General features: G+C 46.0%; 1 protein-coding gene across 1 annotated transcript in view; it reads right to left on the bottom strand.

Moving 5' to 3' along the window:
- DCAF10 (DDB1 and CUL4 associated factor 10) overlaps positions 1-9,939 on the bottom strand; it is a 34,334-nt gene extending 24,395 nt beyond the window's left edge. The window contains exon 1 of the mRNA XM_060199156.1: positions 9,319-9,939. Coding sequence (XP_060055139.1) covers positions 9,319-9,776 — 458 coding nt within the window. The 5' untranslated portion in view covers positions 9,777-9,939. The remainder of the gene's footprint in view (positions 1-9,318) is intronic.
- Positions 9,940-17,636: the final 7,697 nt, after the last annotated feature.

Here is a 17,636-nt window from a genome sequence, read left to right on the forward strand (position 1 = left end):
TTAAACCTTTTGGTTCTCTGCTTAATTTCTTGGTTTTGCCTTTTAATTCCCTGAACATATTAAGTTTGTTTCTACCATGTATCTTTTTTTCTGTTTCAGATGATTGACTTCCTCATATAAATGGTTACTTTTTTAGTGAGCACCATTACTATAAGTAAACAATTACAGTGATCACTTAAAGCATTAGATGATGCTATCTTCATCCAAACAAGATTCATATTTAAGTACAGCACGTAGACTAGATTAGAGGTACCTAAATGTGAGATATCAATTCAGAAAGATGGTTTCAGTTGGCTTTAATTTTTCTTTCTTTAATGTTTTTTAAAATTATCTTTATTTATTTATTGGATAGAGACAGCCAGAAGTCAAGAGGGAAGGGGGTGATAGAAAGAAAAAGAGACAGAGAGAGAGCTACAACACTGCTTCACCACTCGCAAAGCTTTCCCCTTGAAGGTAGGGACTGGGGGCTTGAACCTGGGTCCTTACGCACTGTAATATGTGTGCTCAACCAGGTGTGCCACCACTAGGCCCCTCTTTTCTTTTTTTTACTTTTAATTTCTTAAAAAAATTTTTTTTATTATATTTATTTATTTTCCCTTTTGTTGCCCTTGTTTTTTATTGTTGTTGTAGTTATGTCGTCATTGTTAGATAGGTCAGAGAGAAATGGAAAGAGGAGGGGAAGACAGAGAGGGGGAGAGAAAGACACCTGCAGACCTGCTTCACCGCGGGTGAAGCGACTCCCCTCAGGTGGGGCGCCGGCAGCTCTAGCCGGGATCATTACCCCGGTCCTTGTGCCTTTGCACCACGTGCGCTTAACCAGCTGCGCTGCCGCCCAACTCCCGACTTCTAATTTCTATGGGGGCCATTTGTTTCTGGTTAATTTTTAAATCCCAGGTGGACTGTTTGAATCTTTCTGGGGTTTTACTCAAGGCTCCTCATCAAACCCTTTTTTTTCCTGGCCTCCAGGGTTGGTTATTGCTGGGCTGGGGATCGGCGCCAATACTACAAACCCACGGCTCCTCGCGGCCATTTCCTCTCCCCCTCATTTTATTGGATCACACAAAGAGAAATTGAGAAGGGAGGGGAAGCTACAGAAGGAAGGGTTACCCTGACCTGCAGACCTGCTTTACCCTTGTGAAGTGACTCTCCTTCCTGCAGGTGGGGAGCCAAAGCTTCCTCCCACCAGTGCTGCACGTCGAACTATTTGCCTTCCCCATCAAATCCTAAACTGCAACTCGTGTCTAGTCCATTAGAAACCTTGCTTAGAGGGAGTCGGGTGGTAGCGCAGCGGGTTAAGCGCACGTGTTAAGACCAGCGTAAGGATCCCAGTTCCAGAGCCCCCACACACACCTGCAGGGGAATCGCTTCACAGGTGGTGAGGCAGGTCTGCAGGTGTCTGTCTTTCTCTCTCCCTCTCTGTCTTCCCCTCCTCTCTCCATCCTAACAGCGACTACATCAATAACAATAACAATAATAACTACATCAATAAAACAACAAGGGCAACAAAAGGGAATAAATGAATAAATAAATATATAAAAAAAGAAAAGAAACCTTGCTTAGTCTCTGCTGCTGCTCTTGGAGCTGACAGACAACTCAGAGAAATGACCTCAAACTGTGGTTTCCTTTCATTCATGTATTTTACTCCAGTAATTGCTCATTGCCTCTATTCCCCAAACCCTTCAAACATAAGTGGTATATATATTTCTTCTAGATTTTTAAATCATCCTTATGCAAGAGTGATACAAACTACCTAGTCTGCTATTTCTGGAAAGCTACACTCTATCCCTTGCAGCCAAAGTTATGTAAGTTATGTACTCGTTTTCATTCTGAATATTGCTTATCGGGACACTGTATTGTATAATGAGGTAATGATTGTATAATGAGGTAAAAGTTTTTATGGGTGCAGGGCAGATAGCATAATGGTATGTAAAAGACTAAGACTCCAGCGTTCCAGGTTCAATCCCCAGCAACACCATAAGCCTACACTGTGCAGTGCTCTGGTAAAAATAATACTACAATTAGGGAGTCGGGTGGTAACGAAGCGGGTTAAGCGCACGTGGCGTAAAGCGCAAGGACTGGCATAAGGATCCAGGTTCCAGCCCTGGGCTCCCCACCTGCAGGGGAGTCGCTTCACAGGCGGTGAAACAGGTCTGCAGGTATCTATCTTTTTCTCCCCCTTTCTGTCTTCCCCTCCTCTCTCCATTTCTCTCTGTCCTATCCAACAACGATGACATCGATAATAACTACAACAAAGGGCAACAAAAGGGAATAAATAAATTTAAAAATTTTTTAAATTGTCTTTTCATTGTCAGAATTTTCTTTCTCCCTCTCACTTTCTCTCTCTCTTTTGACCAGAGCACTGCTAAATTCTAGCATACAGTGGTGCAGGGGTTTGAACCTGGGAGCCTCCGGCAGTGGTGGCTCAGTGCACATGTTTCAATGCACAAAGACCTGAATTCAAGTTCACAGTTTCCACCTGCAGGGAGGAAGCTTCACAGGTGATGAAGCAGGGCTGCAGATGTCTCTCTCCCTCTCTATCTCCCCTTTCCCTCTCACTTTCTGCCTCTAACCAATAATAAATAAATAAATAATAAAAATATCTGGTTTCAAGCCCACAGCCCCACGAGGGGCTTCACAAACAATGGAGTAGTGCTATGGTTTTATCCTTCTCTCTTTGTCTCTGTCTATATGGAACTAAAAGGAAAAAAATAGGGGAGTCAGGCGGTAGCATAGTGGGTTAAGTGTACATGGCGCAAAGTGCAAGGTCCGGTGTAAGGATCGTGGTTCGAGCCCTCAGCTCCCCACCTTCAGGGGAGTCGCTTCACAGACGGTGAAGCAGGTCTGCAGGTGTCTATCTTTCTCTCTCCCTCTCTGTCTTCCCCTCCTCTCTCCATTTCTCTCTGTCCTATCCAACAATGATGACATTAATAACTACATCAACAATAAAAAAACAAGGAAAAATAAACATTTTTTTTAAAAAAGGAAAAAAAACAGCCCACGAAGCAGTAAAATTGCACAGGTCCCATGCCCAGACAACAACAACAACAAAAGTAACATAATAATACAAATAAAATATAAACACTTAAAACCATTACTTGACATGACAGTGGCTTTGTGCCTACATAATTCCACTGTTCTCAGAAGAGACTCTTATTTTCTTACAATTTAAGACAGAGAAGGAGGGCAGAGGAGATAACCATGCTTATGTAAATAGACTCTCATCCCTGAGGCTCCAAGGTCTCAGGTTCAATCCCCTACACCACCATAAACCAGAGCTGAACAGTGTTCTGGTAAAGGAATAGTAATAATAAGTGAAAATCAAAACAAAATGAAAAGGGAAGGGAAGACACAGAGAGGAGGAGAGATTCTGCATCGCCTGCCATATGTGGTGCTCCCATGTGAAGTGGAGGGGCTTGAACCAGGCTTTCACTAAGGTAAATTGTGTGCTCTACGAGGTGAGCTACCTAATGGCCCTATTTTTTTTTTAACCAGAGCACTGCTCAGCTCTGGCTTATGGCGGTGTGGGGGATTGAACTTGGGACTTTGGAGCCTCAGGCATGAAAGTCTCTTTGGATAACCATTATACTATACCCCCACACTAAACATTCTAACAGATTATAAACATGCTTGTGAAGTGATATCATAACTCAAATTGTTCATCAAGTTACAGTAATTTCCTGTGCTTTACTAATCTCTGGAAACTGCAGTCATAATCTTTAGTTGATCCAAATGCTTTTGTCTGAACCCTGAGCTGACAAAGGAAACTGCATAAAGTTCCTCCAAGAATGTCCACAATTGGTAGTCATGAAATAACTTGTAGTCTTGGTAGAAAAAAAAAAAAAAAAAAAAGGACTGTTAGCTATGAGGTCCCAAGTTAGATCCACTGCTTGTAACAGTCATGCTCTTTTTCCCTCCCCTCCCATTATCAAGCAAATCTTTAAAAATTACTCTTAACATCAATGTTTATAAGGATGAGTTCTCTTTTAGCTTTTACTCGTTTAATTTTTAGCCCTTATAATGCTAACTTTGTATATTTAATCCCATATTCAAGAACATTCATAACCAAGTTACAGACATAATTATTGACATATCACCTTTAATTATGTCAAATCTAAACCGTCAGTATAGATGAAGGGTGATGAAACACGTCAGGTAACATAAACCATGGAACAAACTCTTTGTGTTTAATGGCCTCTCTGCTTCTCAGCTTTTTCAACTAAATAAATATGCCTGGTACAGAGCAACGACTTATGCTTCTTTATATCCCAGGAGTCATTCATCACTAAGCCGCCTTCACAGGCTTCCTTCATCTACTGTGGATTTTCTTGATAGGGGAGGCCACACCATGCCCAGAGAGCTGGCCTATGAGAATGATGTCTGCTATGATGCTACCGCCTCTCCTCATCTCTCTGGAATTTCTGGGAAGCTACAGTTCCATGAATGAATATGTGAAATGAGTGAGTATATGAAAAATGCCAGGCCGCCCTGCACTAAGAGGAGCTTAATGACCACTGGGCATTTGCCTGTGAATACCTAACACAGCAGAAATGAGAAGGACTGCTGGTCTAGAGATCTGCACTGAAATCTTTGTTGGCAGCCTTCAGTATCAGTTTCATTTTATTTTATGTGATAGTAAATATATCCCATGATATATTTATTTAACAAAGCTGTATTGCTTAACACATTTTTGGGATTCTTTAAAAAATATCTTCTAGCAGGAGTTGGGCGGTGGCGCAGTGGTTTAAGTGCACATGGTGCAAAGCACAAAGACTGGCGTAAGGATCCCGGTTCGAGCCCCTGACTCCCCACCTGCAGGGGAGTCGCTTCACAGGTAGTGAAGCAGGTCTGCAGGTGTCTATCTTTCTCCCCTCCTCTCTCCATTTCTCTCTGTCCTGTCCAACAACAACGACATCCATAACCACAACCGCCTGGTGAAGCAGGGCTACAGGTGTCTCTCTTTCTCTCTCTCTCTATCTCCCCCTACCCTCTCGATTTCTGTCTCTATACAATAAATAAAAATAATTTAAAAATTTTAAAAAGAAACATTTCTTAAAAAAAAAAAAAAAGACCTGACGAAGTAGGTCAGAGGAAAAGACTGGGATACAGGAGAGAAAACCTCAATGTTTATGGACACAATCTCTTGGTATTTGGGGAGGTGTTTTAGGAATAGGCTTTGGTTGGAAAGAAGGCTGGGGAGAGAAAGTTCCATGAATAACTTCAGCAAAATAAATCCCCCTCTCATTAACTCCTTGCTACAAGTTCTACCTAACTACTATAAGGAGAAGCGTCAGGTCCCAGCACCAGTGTGATCAAGAAGAGGTACTCACACCAGAGGACTGGAAGAGAGTAGCAGCTCGCAGCGTTACGGCTTCTACTGCCTCCTTCCGTCCCTGCTGTATTCTAGGCCTTTGTTTCTAGTTTTTGTCACTGATGGGGTTTCACCAGTCTAGGCTGATCTTTTAAGGAAGATGAGATAAGATGAGATGAGATGGGGGGAGAGAAGGAGGGAGAGAGAGAGAGAGAGAGAGAGAGAGAGAGAGAGAGGGAGCTGACAGCACACTGCAGTAGTCGGGGCCAGGCTCCAACCTGGGTCCTGAGCAAGGCAGGGCAAGCACACTACCTACATGACCTACTTTGTCGGCCCTTGGGTCTTTCTTCTTTTCCTCATGTCCTTTTCCTTCCTTCCTTCCTTCCTTCCTTCTTTCTTTCTTTCTTTTTTTTTTTTTTTTTTACCAGGGCACAGCTCAGCTCTGGCTTATGGTGGTACAGGGGATTGAACCTGGGACTTTAGAGCCTCAGTCTGTTATGCTAACTACCCCTGTCCGCCTTCGGGTCTTTCTTTTTTTCTAAATTGTCTTTTACTTCTTTAATAATCTTATTCTCTTTATTTATTGGATAGAGACAGCCAGAAACTGAGAGGGAAGGGGAGACAGAGGTGAGGGAGACAGAGACACTTTACAGCCCTGTGAAGCTTCCCCCTGCAGATGGGGACCAGGGCTGGAACCTGGGTCCTTGTGCACTGTAGTGTGCGCGCTTAACCAGGTATGCCACTGCCTGGCATCCCCATTGGGTCTTTCCTTTACCAAAAAATTCATTTTGTCAAACTGTCAACTTTAAAAATTACTAAAAAAATTTTATTATCTTTATTTATTGGATAGAGACAGCCAGAAATCGAGAGGGTAGGGATAGAGAGGAAGACAGAGAGAAAACTGCAGCCCTGCTTCACCACGTGCAAAGCTACCCCCTGCAGGTGGGGACTGGGGGCTTGAACCCAGGTCCTTGAGCACTGTAACATGTGCGCTCAACTAGGTGCGCCATCACCCGGCCCTATTTTAAAAAATCATTAATGAGGGCAGGGGTGGATAGTATAATGGTTATGCAAAAAGACTCTCATTCCTGAGGCTCCAAAGTTCCAGGTTCAAACCCCTGTACCACCACAAGCTAGAGCTGAGCAGTGCTCTGGTTAAAAAAAAAAAAAAAATAGGGAGCTGGGTGGCAGCACAGCCAGTTAAACGTGCATGGCGCAAAGTGCAAGGGCCGGCATAAGAATCCAGGTTGGAGCCCCTGGCTCCCTACCTGCAGGGGAGTCACTTCACAGGTGGTGAAGCAGGTCTGCAGGTGTCTATCTTTCTCTCCCCATCTCTGTCTTCCCCTCCTCTCTCCATTTCTCTCTGTTCTATCTGACACAACAATAACAATGACAGCAATAACAACTACAACAAGCGCAACAAGGGCAATAAAATGGGGAAAATGGCCTCCAGGAGCAGTGGATTCGGAGTGCAGGCCCTGAACCCCAGCAATAACCCTGGAGGCAAATAAATAAATAAATAAATAAAACAAATAATGAATTATTAATGAGCAAGAACTAGAGCATTATTCCTATGGGGTGGGAGGGTGTCAATCTAGGGACTGCAGGTCAAAGGTCCATGGGTCCCTACCCACTGCGTCATCTCCAGAGTCACCTCCTACTGTCTCCTGGCTTCTCTGACATGAATGCTGCACCTCTGAGCACAGGTGCACTCAGGTACCAGTTTCTTTTAAATCCTTCTATCTCTCCCTCCCCAAGCCTGTGCTGGCTAATTCTTTTATTTTTCTCTCTTTTTTTTTTTTTTTTGGCTAATTCATTTTCTTTTTCTTCTTATTATTATTTATTTTCCCTTTTGTTGCCCTTGTTTTATTGTTGTTGTAGTTATTATTATTGATGTCATCATTGTTAGATAGGACAGAGAGAAATGGAGAGAGAAGGGGAAGACAGAGGGGGGAGAGAAAGACACCTGCAGACCTGCTTCACCGCCTGTGAAGCGACTCCCCTGCAGGTGAGGAGCCAGGTGCTCCAACCGGGATCTTCACTCCGGTCCTTGCCCTTCACATCATGTGCATTTATTCCACTGCGCTACCGCCCAACTCCCGGCTAATTCATTTTCTACTCATCTTTCTTAGGTTTTGGTTCAAGAGTCACTTCCTCAAGGCAACCTTAAACACCTTTAGTCCACACAACGGGCTCCCTCTTGAAGTCTTTATCTCAACTGGTAAATACACATCACAAACTATTTAGCATGGTTATCTAATGTCTAACTGAAGGGGCCGGCTGGTGGTGCACCTGGTTAAGCGAACACTTTACAATGCTCAAGTTCAAGTTCGAACCCGGGGTTCTCCCCTGCAGGGGGAAAGCTTTGGGAGTGGTGAAGCAGGACTGCAGGTGTCTTTCTCCCTCTCTATAATCCCCTTCTCTCTTTGACTTCTGGCTGTCTCTATCCAATATATAAAGATGATAATAGTTAGTTGATCCAATAGATACCAAGCTCGATGAAAGCTTGGCCACTGGCTGGTTTTGCCCAGCACTCTGTATGTGGAATGTATCAAATGCAAATATATGCTGAATGAGTGAATCAGTGACGAAAAACTAAGCAAATGACTGGGAAACCGGACGTCATGCTCAGGTGAGGATTAAACTACATTGCCTTGCAGGTAAACTATGTGTAGTTTTTTTTTTTTTTTTTAGAACAACTTAATTTTTTCCCCTTTTGTTGCCCTTGTTTATCGTCATTGTTATTACTGTTGTTATTGCTGTCATTGTCATTTGACAACTCCTCATAACCCAACATCAACAGAGGCCAAGCATGAAATAGTTAATCAGTGGGGGGGGGGGGACTTAAAAAAAAAGGGGGGGGAGGAGTCGGGTGGTAGTGCAGCGGGTTAAGCGCAGGTGGTGCAAAGAGGTGACACTGGATAAAGCACTGGTTTCTTTTTTTTCTAAATTTTATTTATTTTTGTTGCCCTTGTTGTTATATTGTAATTATTGTTGTTCTTATTGATGTCGTCGTTGTTGCATAGGACAGAGAGAAATGGAGAGAGGAGGGGAAGACAGAGAGGGAGAGAAAGACAGACACCTGCAGACCTGCTTCACCGCCTGTGAAGCGACTCCCCTGCAGGTGGGGAGCCGGGGGCTCAAACCGGGATCCTTACGCTGATCTTTACGCTTTGCGCCACCTGCACTTAACCCACTGCGCTACCGCCCAATTCCCAAGCACTGGTTTCTTGACCATGAGGTCCCAAGTTCAATCCCCAGCAGCAGCACATGTACCAGAGTGATATCTGGTTCTTTCTCTCTCCTATCTTTCCCGTGAATAAATGAAAAAGAAAAAGAAAAAGGCGGCTGAATACCCTGATCAGAGAGGCCTGTAATCGCGCCTGGGAACTTCCTACACGGCTCGCGTTTTAAGACAACTCGTGGAGGCGCACCTGGTTCAGCGCACATGTTATCATACACAAGGACCCGGGTTCTAGCTCCCGGTCCCCACCTGCGGGGAGAAAGCTTTGTGAGTGATGAAGCGAGGCTGCGGGTGTCTCTCTCCCTCTCCGCTTCTGGCCATCTCTATCCACTCCATAAAGATAACCCGGGGGCCGGGTGATGGCGCACCTGGGGTTGAGCTGCAGGTTACCACTTGCAAGGACCCGAGTTCGCCCCCCGCCCCCGCCCCGCACCTGCAGGGGGAAAGCTTGGCGAGCGGTGAAGCCAGCGGGGCTGCAGGTGTCTCTCTGTGTCTCTCACCCCATTTCCCTCCCGACTCCTGACTGTCTCTATTCAATAAATAAACAAACAATACGAAACCTTGTTTGAAATAAAGACGACAACGACAACAGCAACAATAGCAGTTTCGGGCGCCCAGGGAGACACACACTTGGACCTTCCCGGGAAGCCAGGCACCGGGCATGGGCACCTGCAGCCCCCCGCCCTTGCAGCCCGAGGACGGACACTGCAGCCGAGCACCGGGCCCCCCCGCCCCGCCCTCCCGCCGCCGCCCGGGCCGCACTCACCCGTCGGGCGAGTACTCGAGGTTGAACACGGCGCCGTGGGTGCGGGTGCTGAGATACACGGAGTCGGCGGCGTGGATGGAGCCGTACAGGTTCGTCATGGTGCGGAAGTTGTCCCGCGCCGGGTCCACGAACAGCCCGCGGCCCAGGCTGCGCTCCCGCAGCCACCCGAGCAGGCGGGCCCCGCCGCCGCGCCGCCCCCGCTGCCCCGCGCGGACCCCGGGCCCGGGCCGCCCGGCCGGCGAGCTGGGCGGTGACAGGTCCCCCTGCGCCGTGACGGGCTCCCCCGGCTCCGCGGCGGGCGGCGGGGCGGAGGCCGCGGCGGTCCCGGGCGGCGGCGGCGCGGGCGGGGGAGCCAGCGGGCTGCCGGCCGCGGTCGGGCCCCGGAAGGAGGCCGGCTCCTCTGGCCCGACCCCGGCCGCCCTGTCCGCTCCCGGGCTGCCCGGCCCGAAGAGAAACATGACGGACGCCCCCAGCCGCCCGTCCGTCCCGGCCGCTACCCCGCCGGCGACACCTCAGCTCTCCCGCTCCAGCCGCCACTTCCGGCGTGCCGCGGCCTAACCTCGCCGGCTGGGAAACCCACGCCGCGCCGCGCCGCGCCAGCCTCCGCCGGGGAGCCGCAAAACGGGGACACCGCGCCGTGACGGCCGCCCGAGCCCGCGGGGACCGAGGGCCGAGCTGTGCGCCCGCGCCGCTGAGGGCGTCCAGGGGCCGGACGGCACGGGGCGTTTTTCTTCATGGTTTCAAACCAGAACGGCGCTCTGCTCCGGGCCCTGGCGGTGCCGGGAAGGGAACCTGGGAGCGGGGGGCGTCCGGCGTGACAGTCTTTTGCAGAAGCACTATGCTCGCGCCCCCGCCATGTACGGAGCAGTTGGCATCTGGGCACCTCCTGTGGCAGAGTCTGCACTTGCCCAGTGTGACCGCGACAGAGTGCCTGGGGGTGACTCACTAGCCTGTCCTGGGATGCAGCAGCAGGAGGAAGAATCCTCCTCGTGGGCAGGAGGTATGATTTTCACTCTCCTCCCTTTTCCATTCCCCCTCTTTCTCTGTCTCTCTCCCAGCCCATTGCTCAGCTCTGGCTTATGGTGATACAGGGAAATGAACCTGGGAACCCAGAGCCTCAGGCATGAGAGCCTTTTTGCATAACCATTTGATGCAATTTCCCCCACCCTCTACCGTCCCATTTCATACTAAGATTGGCAAAGGGAAAGAATTTGCTGTATTACTATGATATGCAGTGAGTGGCCTGGTATGCTGCCTTCTCAGTCTGGAGTCAGTTTAAATCTTTTTGCACTGAAAAGCCTTGGTCAGTATCAGTACAATGCCTGGGGCGACTGACTGACTCACCGCCCAGTAGGTCAAGCTTGATTATCAAGGCCAAATACCTTCCCCTCTTCTGGAGGGCCAAATACCTTCCCCTCTTCTGGAGAGACAATATCCAGCTAGGAGACACTGGAGGGAGCTGGAGAGCTGAGTCAGATGAACCTTACAAAACACAGAGCCTAGGGCCAACACAACGTCTGCGAAACCAGCACACAATCCCTTCACCATTACTATTGAGGACAAATGCACAGAACTGACATAGAGGAAAGGGTCCCAGGGGCCAGACAGTGGCGCACCCGGTTAAGTGCACATAGTACTAAGTTCAAGAACCCGTGCAAGGATCTGGGTTCCAGCCCTCAGCTCCCCACCCGCACAGGGGCACAAACTGTGAAGCAGGTCTACAGGTGTCTGTCTGTCTTTTTCGCCCTTTACCTCCCCCTCCTCTCAGTTTCTCTCTGTCCTTATCCAGTAAAGTGGAAAAAATAGCCACCAGGAGCAGTGGATTCATAGTGCCTGTACCAAGCCCCAGCGATAACCTGGAGGAGAAAAGAGGAGGAGGAGGAAGAAGAGGAAAGGAAAGTGTTTCTGGAAACTTGGACCTCTTGGAGACAGAAGCAGAGTCTTTAATAAAGGAAAGCTTAAGGGAAAAGGAGAGATGGGGGTCAGAACTGACAACTTGTTAAGGTGATAATCATGTGATGTATTGTTGAAAGCTCATACTTGGTGACTTTGAGGTCAATCTGGAGAATCTCCAAAGAAGGGCACAAGATTCAGAGAGCAGTGACTATCCAGCAGGTTCTCCCAATGGGAAACTTGGCCATTAGTCAGCAGCCATGTTCAGGAGCTGACAGAATAAGGGCCAAGAAGCAGTGTCCTGGTTTCAGAGAAGATCAGACTAGCCATTTCTCTAGAGATGATGGTTCTTCCAACGAGCAGAGACAATTTTATGATTGATAAGGTCCCCGACTTCTGACTACAGTGGATACTTAGTAGAGGCCCTCTGTTTGACTACCAAGTTACGATCAGTAGCAAAAATGTATGGTCTGTAGTAGCCAAAACCTGGAAGCAACCCAGGTGTCCAACAACAGGTTGAGTAAGTTGTGGTCTATATACACAATGGATTACTACTCAACTATTAAGAATCATGAAATTATCTTCTTCACCTCATCTTGGATGGAACTTGAAGGAATCATGTTAAGTGAGATAAGTCAGAAAGAGGATGAATATGGGATGATCCAATTCATAAGAAGTTGAAAAACAAGAACAGAAGGAAAAACACAAAGCAGAACTTGGACTGGAGTTGATGTATTGCACCAAAGTAAAGGACTCTGGGGTGGGGGGTTAAGTGTTCAGGTGCTGGAACATGAGAGTGGAGGAGGACCTGGGGGGGGGTGGTTAGACTGTTATGTGGAAAACTGAAAAATGTAACACATGTACCAACTACTGTATTTTACTATCATCTATAAACATTAATCCCCCCAATAAAACTAAGGAACAGAGGGAAAAAATATGGTCTACAAAATCTTGTCCAATGTTCTTAACCTTATTATTCAGGGGACCTACTTCTTTTTTTAATTTTTAAAAAATATTTATTTAGTCCCTTTTGTTGTCCTTGTTTATTGTTGTAGTTATTATTGTTGTTGTTGATGATGTCATCGTTGTTGGATAGGACAGAGAGAAATGGAGAGAGGAGGGGAAGACAGAGAGGGGGAGAGAAAGATAAGACACAGACAGACCTGCTTCACTGCCTGTGAAGCGACTCCCCTGCAGGTGGGGAGCCAGGGGCTCGAACCGGGATCCTTACGCGGGTCCCTGCGCTTTGCACCACGTGCTGCACTACCACCTGACTCCCCAAGGGACCTACTTCTTGTGGGTAGGGAAAGACAGAGATTGAGGGGATCCACTTTGGAATCTGATACCATTCAGGGAACTGCACATTCATAATCTCATTTAATACTCACACTAGCTCTGCAGGGTGGGTATTCCTGCTACTGTCTTACTCCTAAAGAAACTAAGCTGTTGAGACATCTAAGTTGTTTGGTGAAGTTCACAAACATCATTATGATAGAATTCATATCTGAACACAAGTTCTGTCTTTTCCCACCAGGAGAGAAGCTGTGGAAAGAAGTTGCCACTGGGGGTGTGTGTGCCACTGGGGGAGACCAATGGAGCTGGCTGTGGGAGTTCAGAGGATGCAGAGTCCCTCCAGAGTGAAGGCAGGGAGACGGTCCTTGCACATGGTAACGTTTGTGCTCAGCCAGGTGCACCATTGTCTGGAAGGATCAAATAGTGTTTTTCCTTTTACCTGTTTTCTTTTTTAAATTTCTTAAAAAATATTTTATTTATTTATCAATGAGAAAGATAGGAGGAGAGAGAGAAGGAACCAGATATCACTCTGGTACATGTGCCGCTGGGGATTGAACTCAGGACCTCATGCTTGAAAGTACAGTGCTTTATCCACTGCACCACCTCCTGGACCACACCTTTTACCTGTTTTCTTTGTTGTAAAGAACACTGCAATAAGCAAAGCAGACTATGAATTCCAACATCCAGGAAGGCTGCCCTCTATATTTGGTAAACATTTTGTCTGCTGTTTAGGAAAAAAAAAGAGGGAAATCAAGCGAAAACTAAGGGTCTATGAAATAGTTCTCTTGGATAGTGTGCTGCTTCGTCACGTGTACGACTCAGGTTTGATACCAGTCACCACTGCTTTGAAGGAAGCATAGCTGCTGTAGTCTCTTTCACCGAATAGGATAGGATAGCCATAGGGGTAGGGGTAGGGGTAAGGATAGGATAAGATAGGCTAGGCAAAGAGTAACTGGTACTTCCTGTATCTGCTGAGAGCCAAGTGCAATCTTAGGAAAGTCACAGTCTTGGTAACAAAGCAAATTGTTACCAAGGAAATTAACAAGCAAATTGTTAACAAGCAAATTGTTACAATGGAAAAAGAAGGGGTAGAGGGGAGAAGACAGAGGCCAACACCAGTACATGGTATATCAGGGATTGAACCAGGACCCTCAGACACACAAGTATGATTCACTGTCAGTTGAGCTAATTTCCCAGCTGCTGTCAACATTACCTATAAAAGTTTGTGTGCTTTCTTTCTGGTTGTTTTATGAAGATTTGAGATTGAATCTTTTTAAAAAATATTTATTTATTCCTTTTTGTTGCCCTTGTTATCTTTTTGTTGTTGTAGTAGTTATTATTAATGTCGTTGTTGGATAGGAAAGAGAGAAATGGTGAGAGGAGGGGAAGACAGAGGGGGAGAGAAAGATAGACACCTGCAGACCTGCTTCACTGCCTGTGAAGTGACTCCCCTGCAGGTGGGGAGCCGGGGGCTCGAACCGGGATCCTTAGGGAGGTTTAATCTTAGAACTAAACCAAATGACAAGTCATAGAATTTGGATTTCACTGAGTTCCTACCTGTTCACATTGAGGATGGTGGTGCTCACTTATTTAATAATTCAATTAGCAGACTGAGGAGGTAGAGTTGTACAAGAAGACTTCCATGCTGTGACAGCAAATGCCAGGCTCAGTCCTCAACACCACCATAAACCAGAGCTGCATGTTCCTCTGGTTAAGAAAAGAAAAAAAAAATAATTAAAATTAGCAATAAGCTTGGAGATTAATGAAGCATTTCATAAAGTTTTTTTTTTTTTTTTTTTTTTTTTTTTTGCATAAGCCAGCAAGTGGGCACTGGGGACTTAAACTGCTCACTTGCTTGGAGTGAATATCAGAATCAGTGGAGCAGTGCTGCAGGGTCTTTCTCCCTTCTCCTCTCTCTCTCTCTCTCATGCTCTATCAAAAAGAAAGAAAAGGGAGGGGCCAGGTGGTCGTGCACCTGGTTAAGTGCACACAGGTTTAAGCCCCTGGCCCCCACTTGCATGGGTAAAGCAGGTCTGCAGGTGTCTTTCTCCCTTCCTATACCCCTCTTCCCTCTTAATTTCTCTCTGTCCTATCAAATAAAATAAATTAAAATAAAGAAAAAGGAAATGAAAAAAGCCCGCTTAGAAGTATTGGAGCTGTACAGGTGCTTAACTCCAGTGATAACCCTGGTGGCAAAAAAAAAGGGGGGGTAGATAGCATAATAGTTATGCAAAGAAACGCTTATGCCTGAGGATCCAAAGTTCCAGGTTCAGTCCTGCCTGAAGTTCTGATTTTGACCCCTAGCACTAAATATGTCCAGGTATGCTCTAGTGTCTTTTTCATAAGTAAACATCTTTTAAAAATTATTTTTTTATAGAAATTGTGAGGGAAGGGACAGGTGTGTGTGTGTGTGAGAGAGAGAGAGAGGGAGAGGGAGAGGGAGTGGGAGAGAGAGAGAAAATGGGGGAAATACAGGCCTGTAGTATTGCTCCAATGCTTGTGAAGCGGGCATCTTTATCTCTTCTTCCTGCTCTACAAGCATTTTACCATTAAATACACATTTGATGCTTAGGAGCAACTTGAGAATTCATGCTTGCAAACTCTACCACATTCTGGATTACTCACTTAGTTGTGCATAATATCTTTTATAATTGAAGAATAAAATGAATCCAGAAAACTTAACAAATCACAGTAAACTATAGTGATTTTTCCAAAAGAGAACACACTCATGTAGCTATCAATTAGGTCAAGAAATAGAAAGTTGTGGTCCGGGAGGTGGCGCAGTGGTAAAGCTTTGACTCTCAAGCATGAGGTCCTGAGTTTGATCCCCGGCAGCACATGTGCCAGAATGATGTCTAGTTCTTTCTCTCTCCTCCTATCTTATAAATAAATAAATAAATAAATAAATAAATCTTTTTTTAAAAAAGAAATAGAAAGTTACCAATATTATAGAAATCTCCATTCTGCTTTTCATTACGCAAAAGGACCTGGGTTCAAGCCCCCAGTCCCTACCTGTAGGGGTAAAGCTTTGTGAGTGGTAAAGCAGGTGTCTGTCTTTCTCTTTTTCCCCATTCCCTCTCAATTTCTGACTGTCTATACCAATAAATAAATAAATAAATATAAAAAATAGGAGCTGGGCGGTGGTGCATCTGGTTGAACACACATGTTACAATGCACCAAGGACCCAGGTTCTAGCTCCTGGTCCCCACCTTCAGGGGGAAAATTTTGTGAGTGGTGAAGCTGTGCTGCAGGTGTCTGTCTCTTTCCTTCTCTCTTTTTAAAAAATATTTTTATTTATTTATTATTGGATAGAGACAGAGAGAAATTGAGAGGGGAGGGGAGTAAGAGGGAAAGAGACAGAGAAACATCTGCAGTCCTGCTTCACCACTTTTGTGAAGCTTCCCCCCTGCAGGTGGGGACCAGGGGCTTGAATCTGGGTCCTTGTGTACTCTAACACATGTACTTAACCAGGTGAGCCACCACCTGGCCCATCTCTCTCCTTCTCTTATCGCCCCTTTGCTCTTGATTTCTGGCTGTCTCTATCCAATAAATAAAGATGATAAAAAATTAAGAAATGAAAAAGATTGAGGGCTCAACAAGAAACAATGGTGCAACTAGCAATATAGATATGGGAAGAGGGCCTGGTGGCGCAAGTAATGTAAAGTAAAGCCCAGTACTTGGCTTAAAACACAGCTGAGGGAGTCGGGCTGTAGCACAGCGGGTTAAGCGCAGGTGGCGCAAAGCACAAGGACCAGCATAATATGATCCCGGTTTGGACCCCGGCTCCCCACCTGCAGGGGAGTCGCTTCACAGGCGGTGAAGCAGGTCTGCAGGTGTCTGTCTTTCTCTCCTCCTGTCTGTCTTCCCCTCCTCTCTCCATTTCTCTCTGTCCTATCCAACAACGACAACAACAATAATAACTACAACAATAAAACAGCAAGGGCAACAAAGGGAATAAATAAATAAAATAAATATTTAAAAAAAAATTAAAAAAAAAAACACAGCTCAGGTACCACCTAATACCACTAAAAGTTCCTGAGGCACTTCATGGTCCTGAAGCCTTTTGCATCCTTTTTAAGTCTATCAAATAATTATCAGAATTTAATCATCTACTGCCAACAATAATGATTAGATAGTAAATACCAAATATGAGGCAGGCCTTTTACATACTCTTTTCCAATATTCTCAACACGCTTGCATTTTATAAACATCAAAACTAAGGACGAGATAGGTTAGGTCACATAGAAATAAATGTTTGAGGAAGCTGAGGAAAGTAACCCAGTGGTAGAGAAGGACTTGCATGCCTGAAGTCCTGACTTTGACCCCTAGCACTAAATATGTCAGGGTATGTTCTAATAAACAACTTTTTAAAAATTAATTTTTTGATAGAAATTGTGAGGGGATATATATATAGGAGACAGGCCTGTAGCATTGCTCCAATGCTTGTGAAACTTACCCCTTCCCGGACGGGGCTTCGGGGGGGGGGGGGGGTGTGCTTGAACAGGGGTGATTGTACATAGTAACGTTTGTGTTCTGTGGGGCTTGTCACAACCCCAACAGCTTTTTTTTTTTTTTTATGTTTTGACACTTGATTCAAATCTAGAGCTGATGATTCCAAAATCTATGATTTTTCCCATACTGCAACCGTTCCCTTTAAAAATCTAAAAAAAAAAAAAAGCCTAAATATTTAAATTAAAATGTCAAAAACTAACACTCTTAAGAGGGGGGAACAAACATAACTTAACGGTTTCTAGCGCCTTGTATTATACAAAGTGCTGACAGACGTGCAAGAAAACCATGTGTTCATATACTTCTGAACTGTGAGTTGTCGGAGAGCCTCGGCCCGTAGCACTTGGGTTCTCAAGTTTCCACGGATCCCTAGTGCGCGGCACGTCTGCTATTCCACGGCGCGACCAGAGACGTCGAAAGCGGAGGCTCTGTGATCGACTCAGTCTGCGTGTGTCCACAGTGATCCACGGCCAGATGGCTCGATCAAGAATCAAGAGAAAACTGCAGCCACCCAAGAGGCACGCACGACCCGCGGCTCCCAGCCTTTGCGGCCTTGGCAGGGGCTCGCAGCTCCTTCCGGAAGCGGAAATCCCTGGGCGCGTTGGCGATTGGACGCGGAGGCG

Source organism: Erinaceus europaeus, chromosome 10, assembly GCF_950295315.1.
Source record: "Erinaceus europaeus chromosome 10, mEriEur2.1, whole genome shotgun sequence".
NCBI classification, from domain to species: Eukaryota; Metazoa; Chordata; class Mammalia; order Eulipotyphla; family Erinaceidae; genus Erinaceus; species Erinaceus europaeus.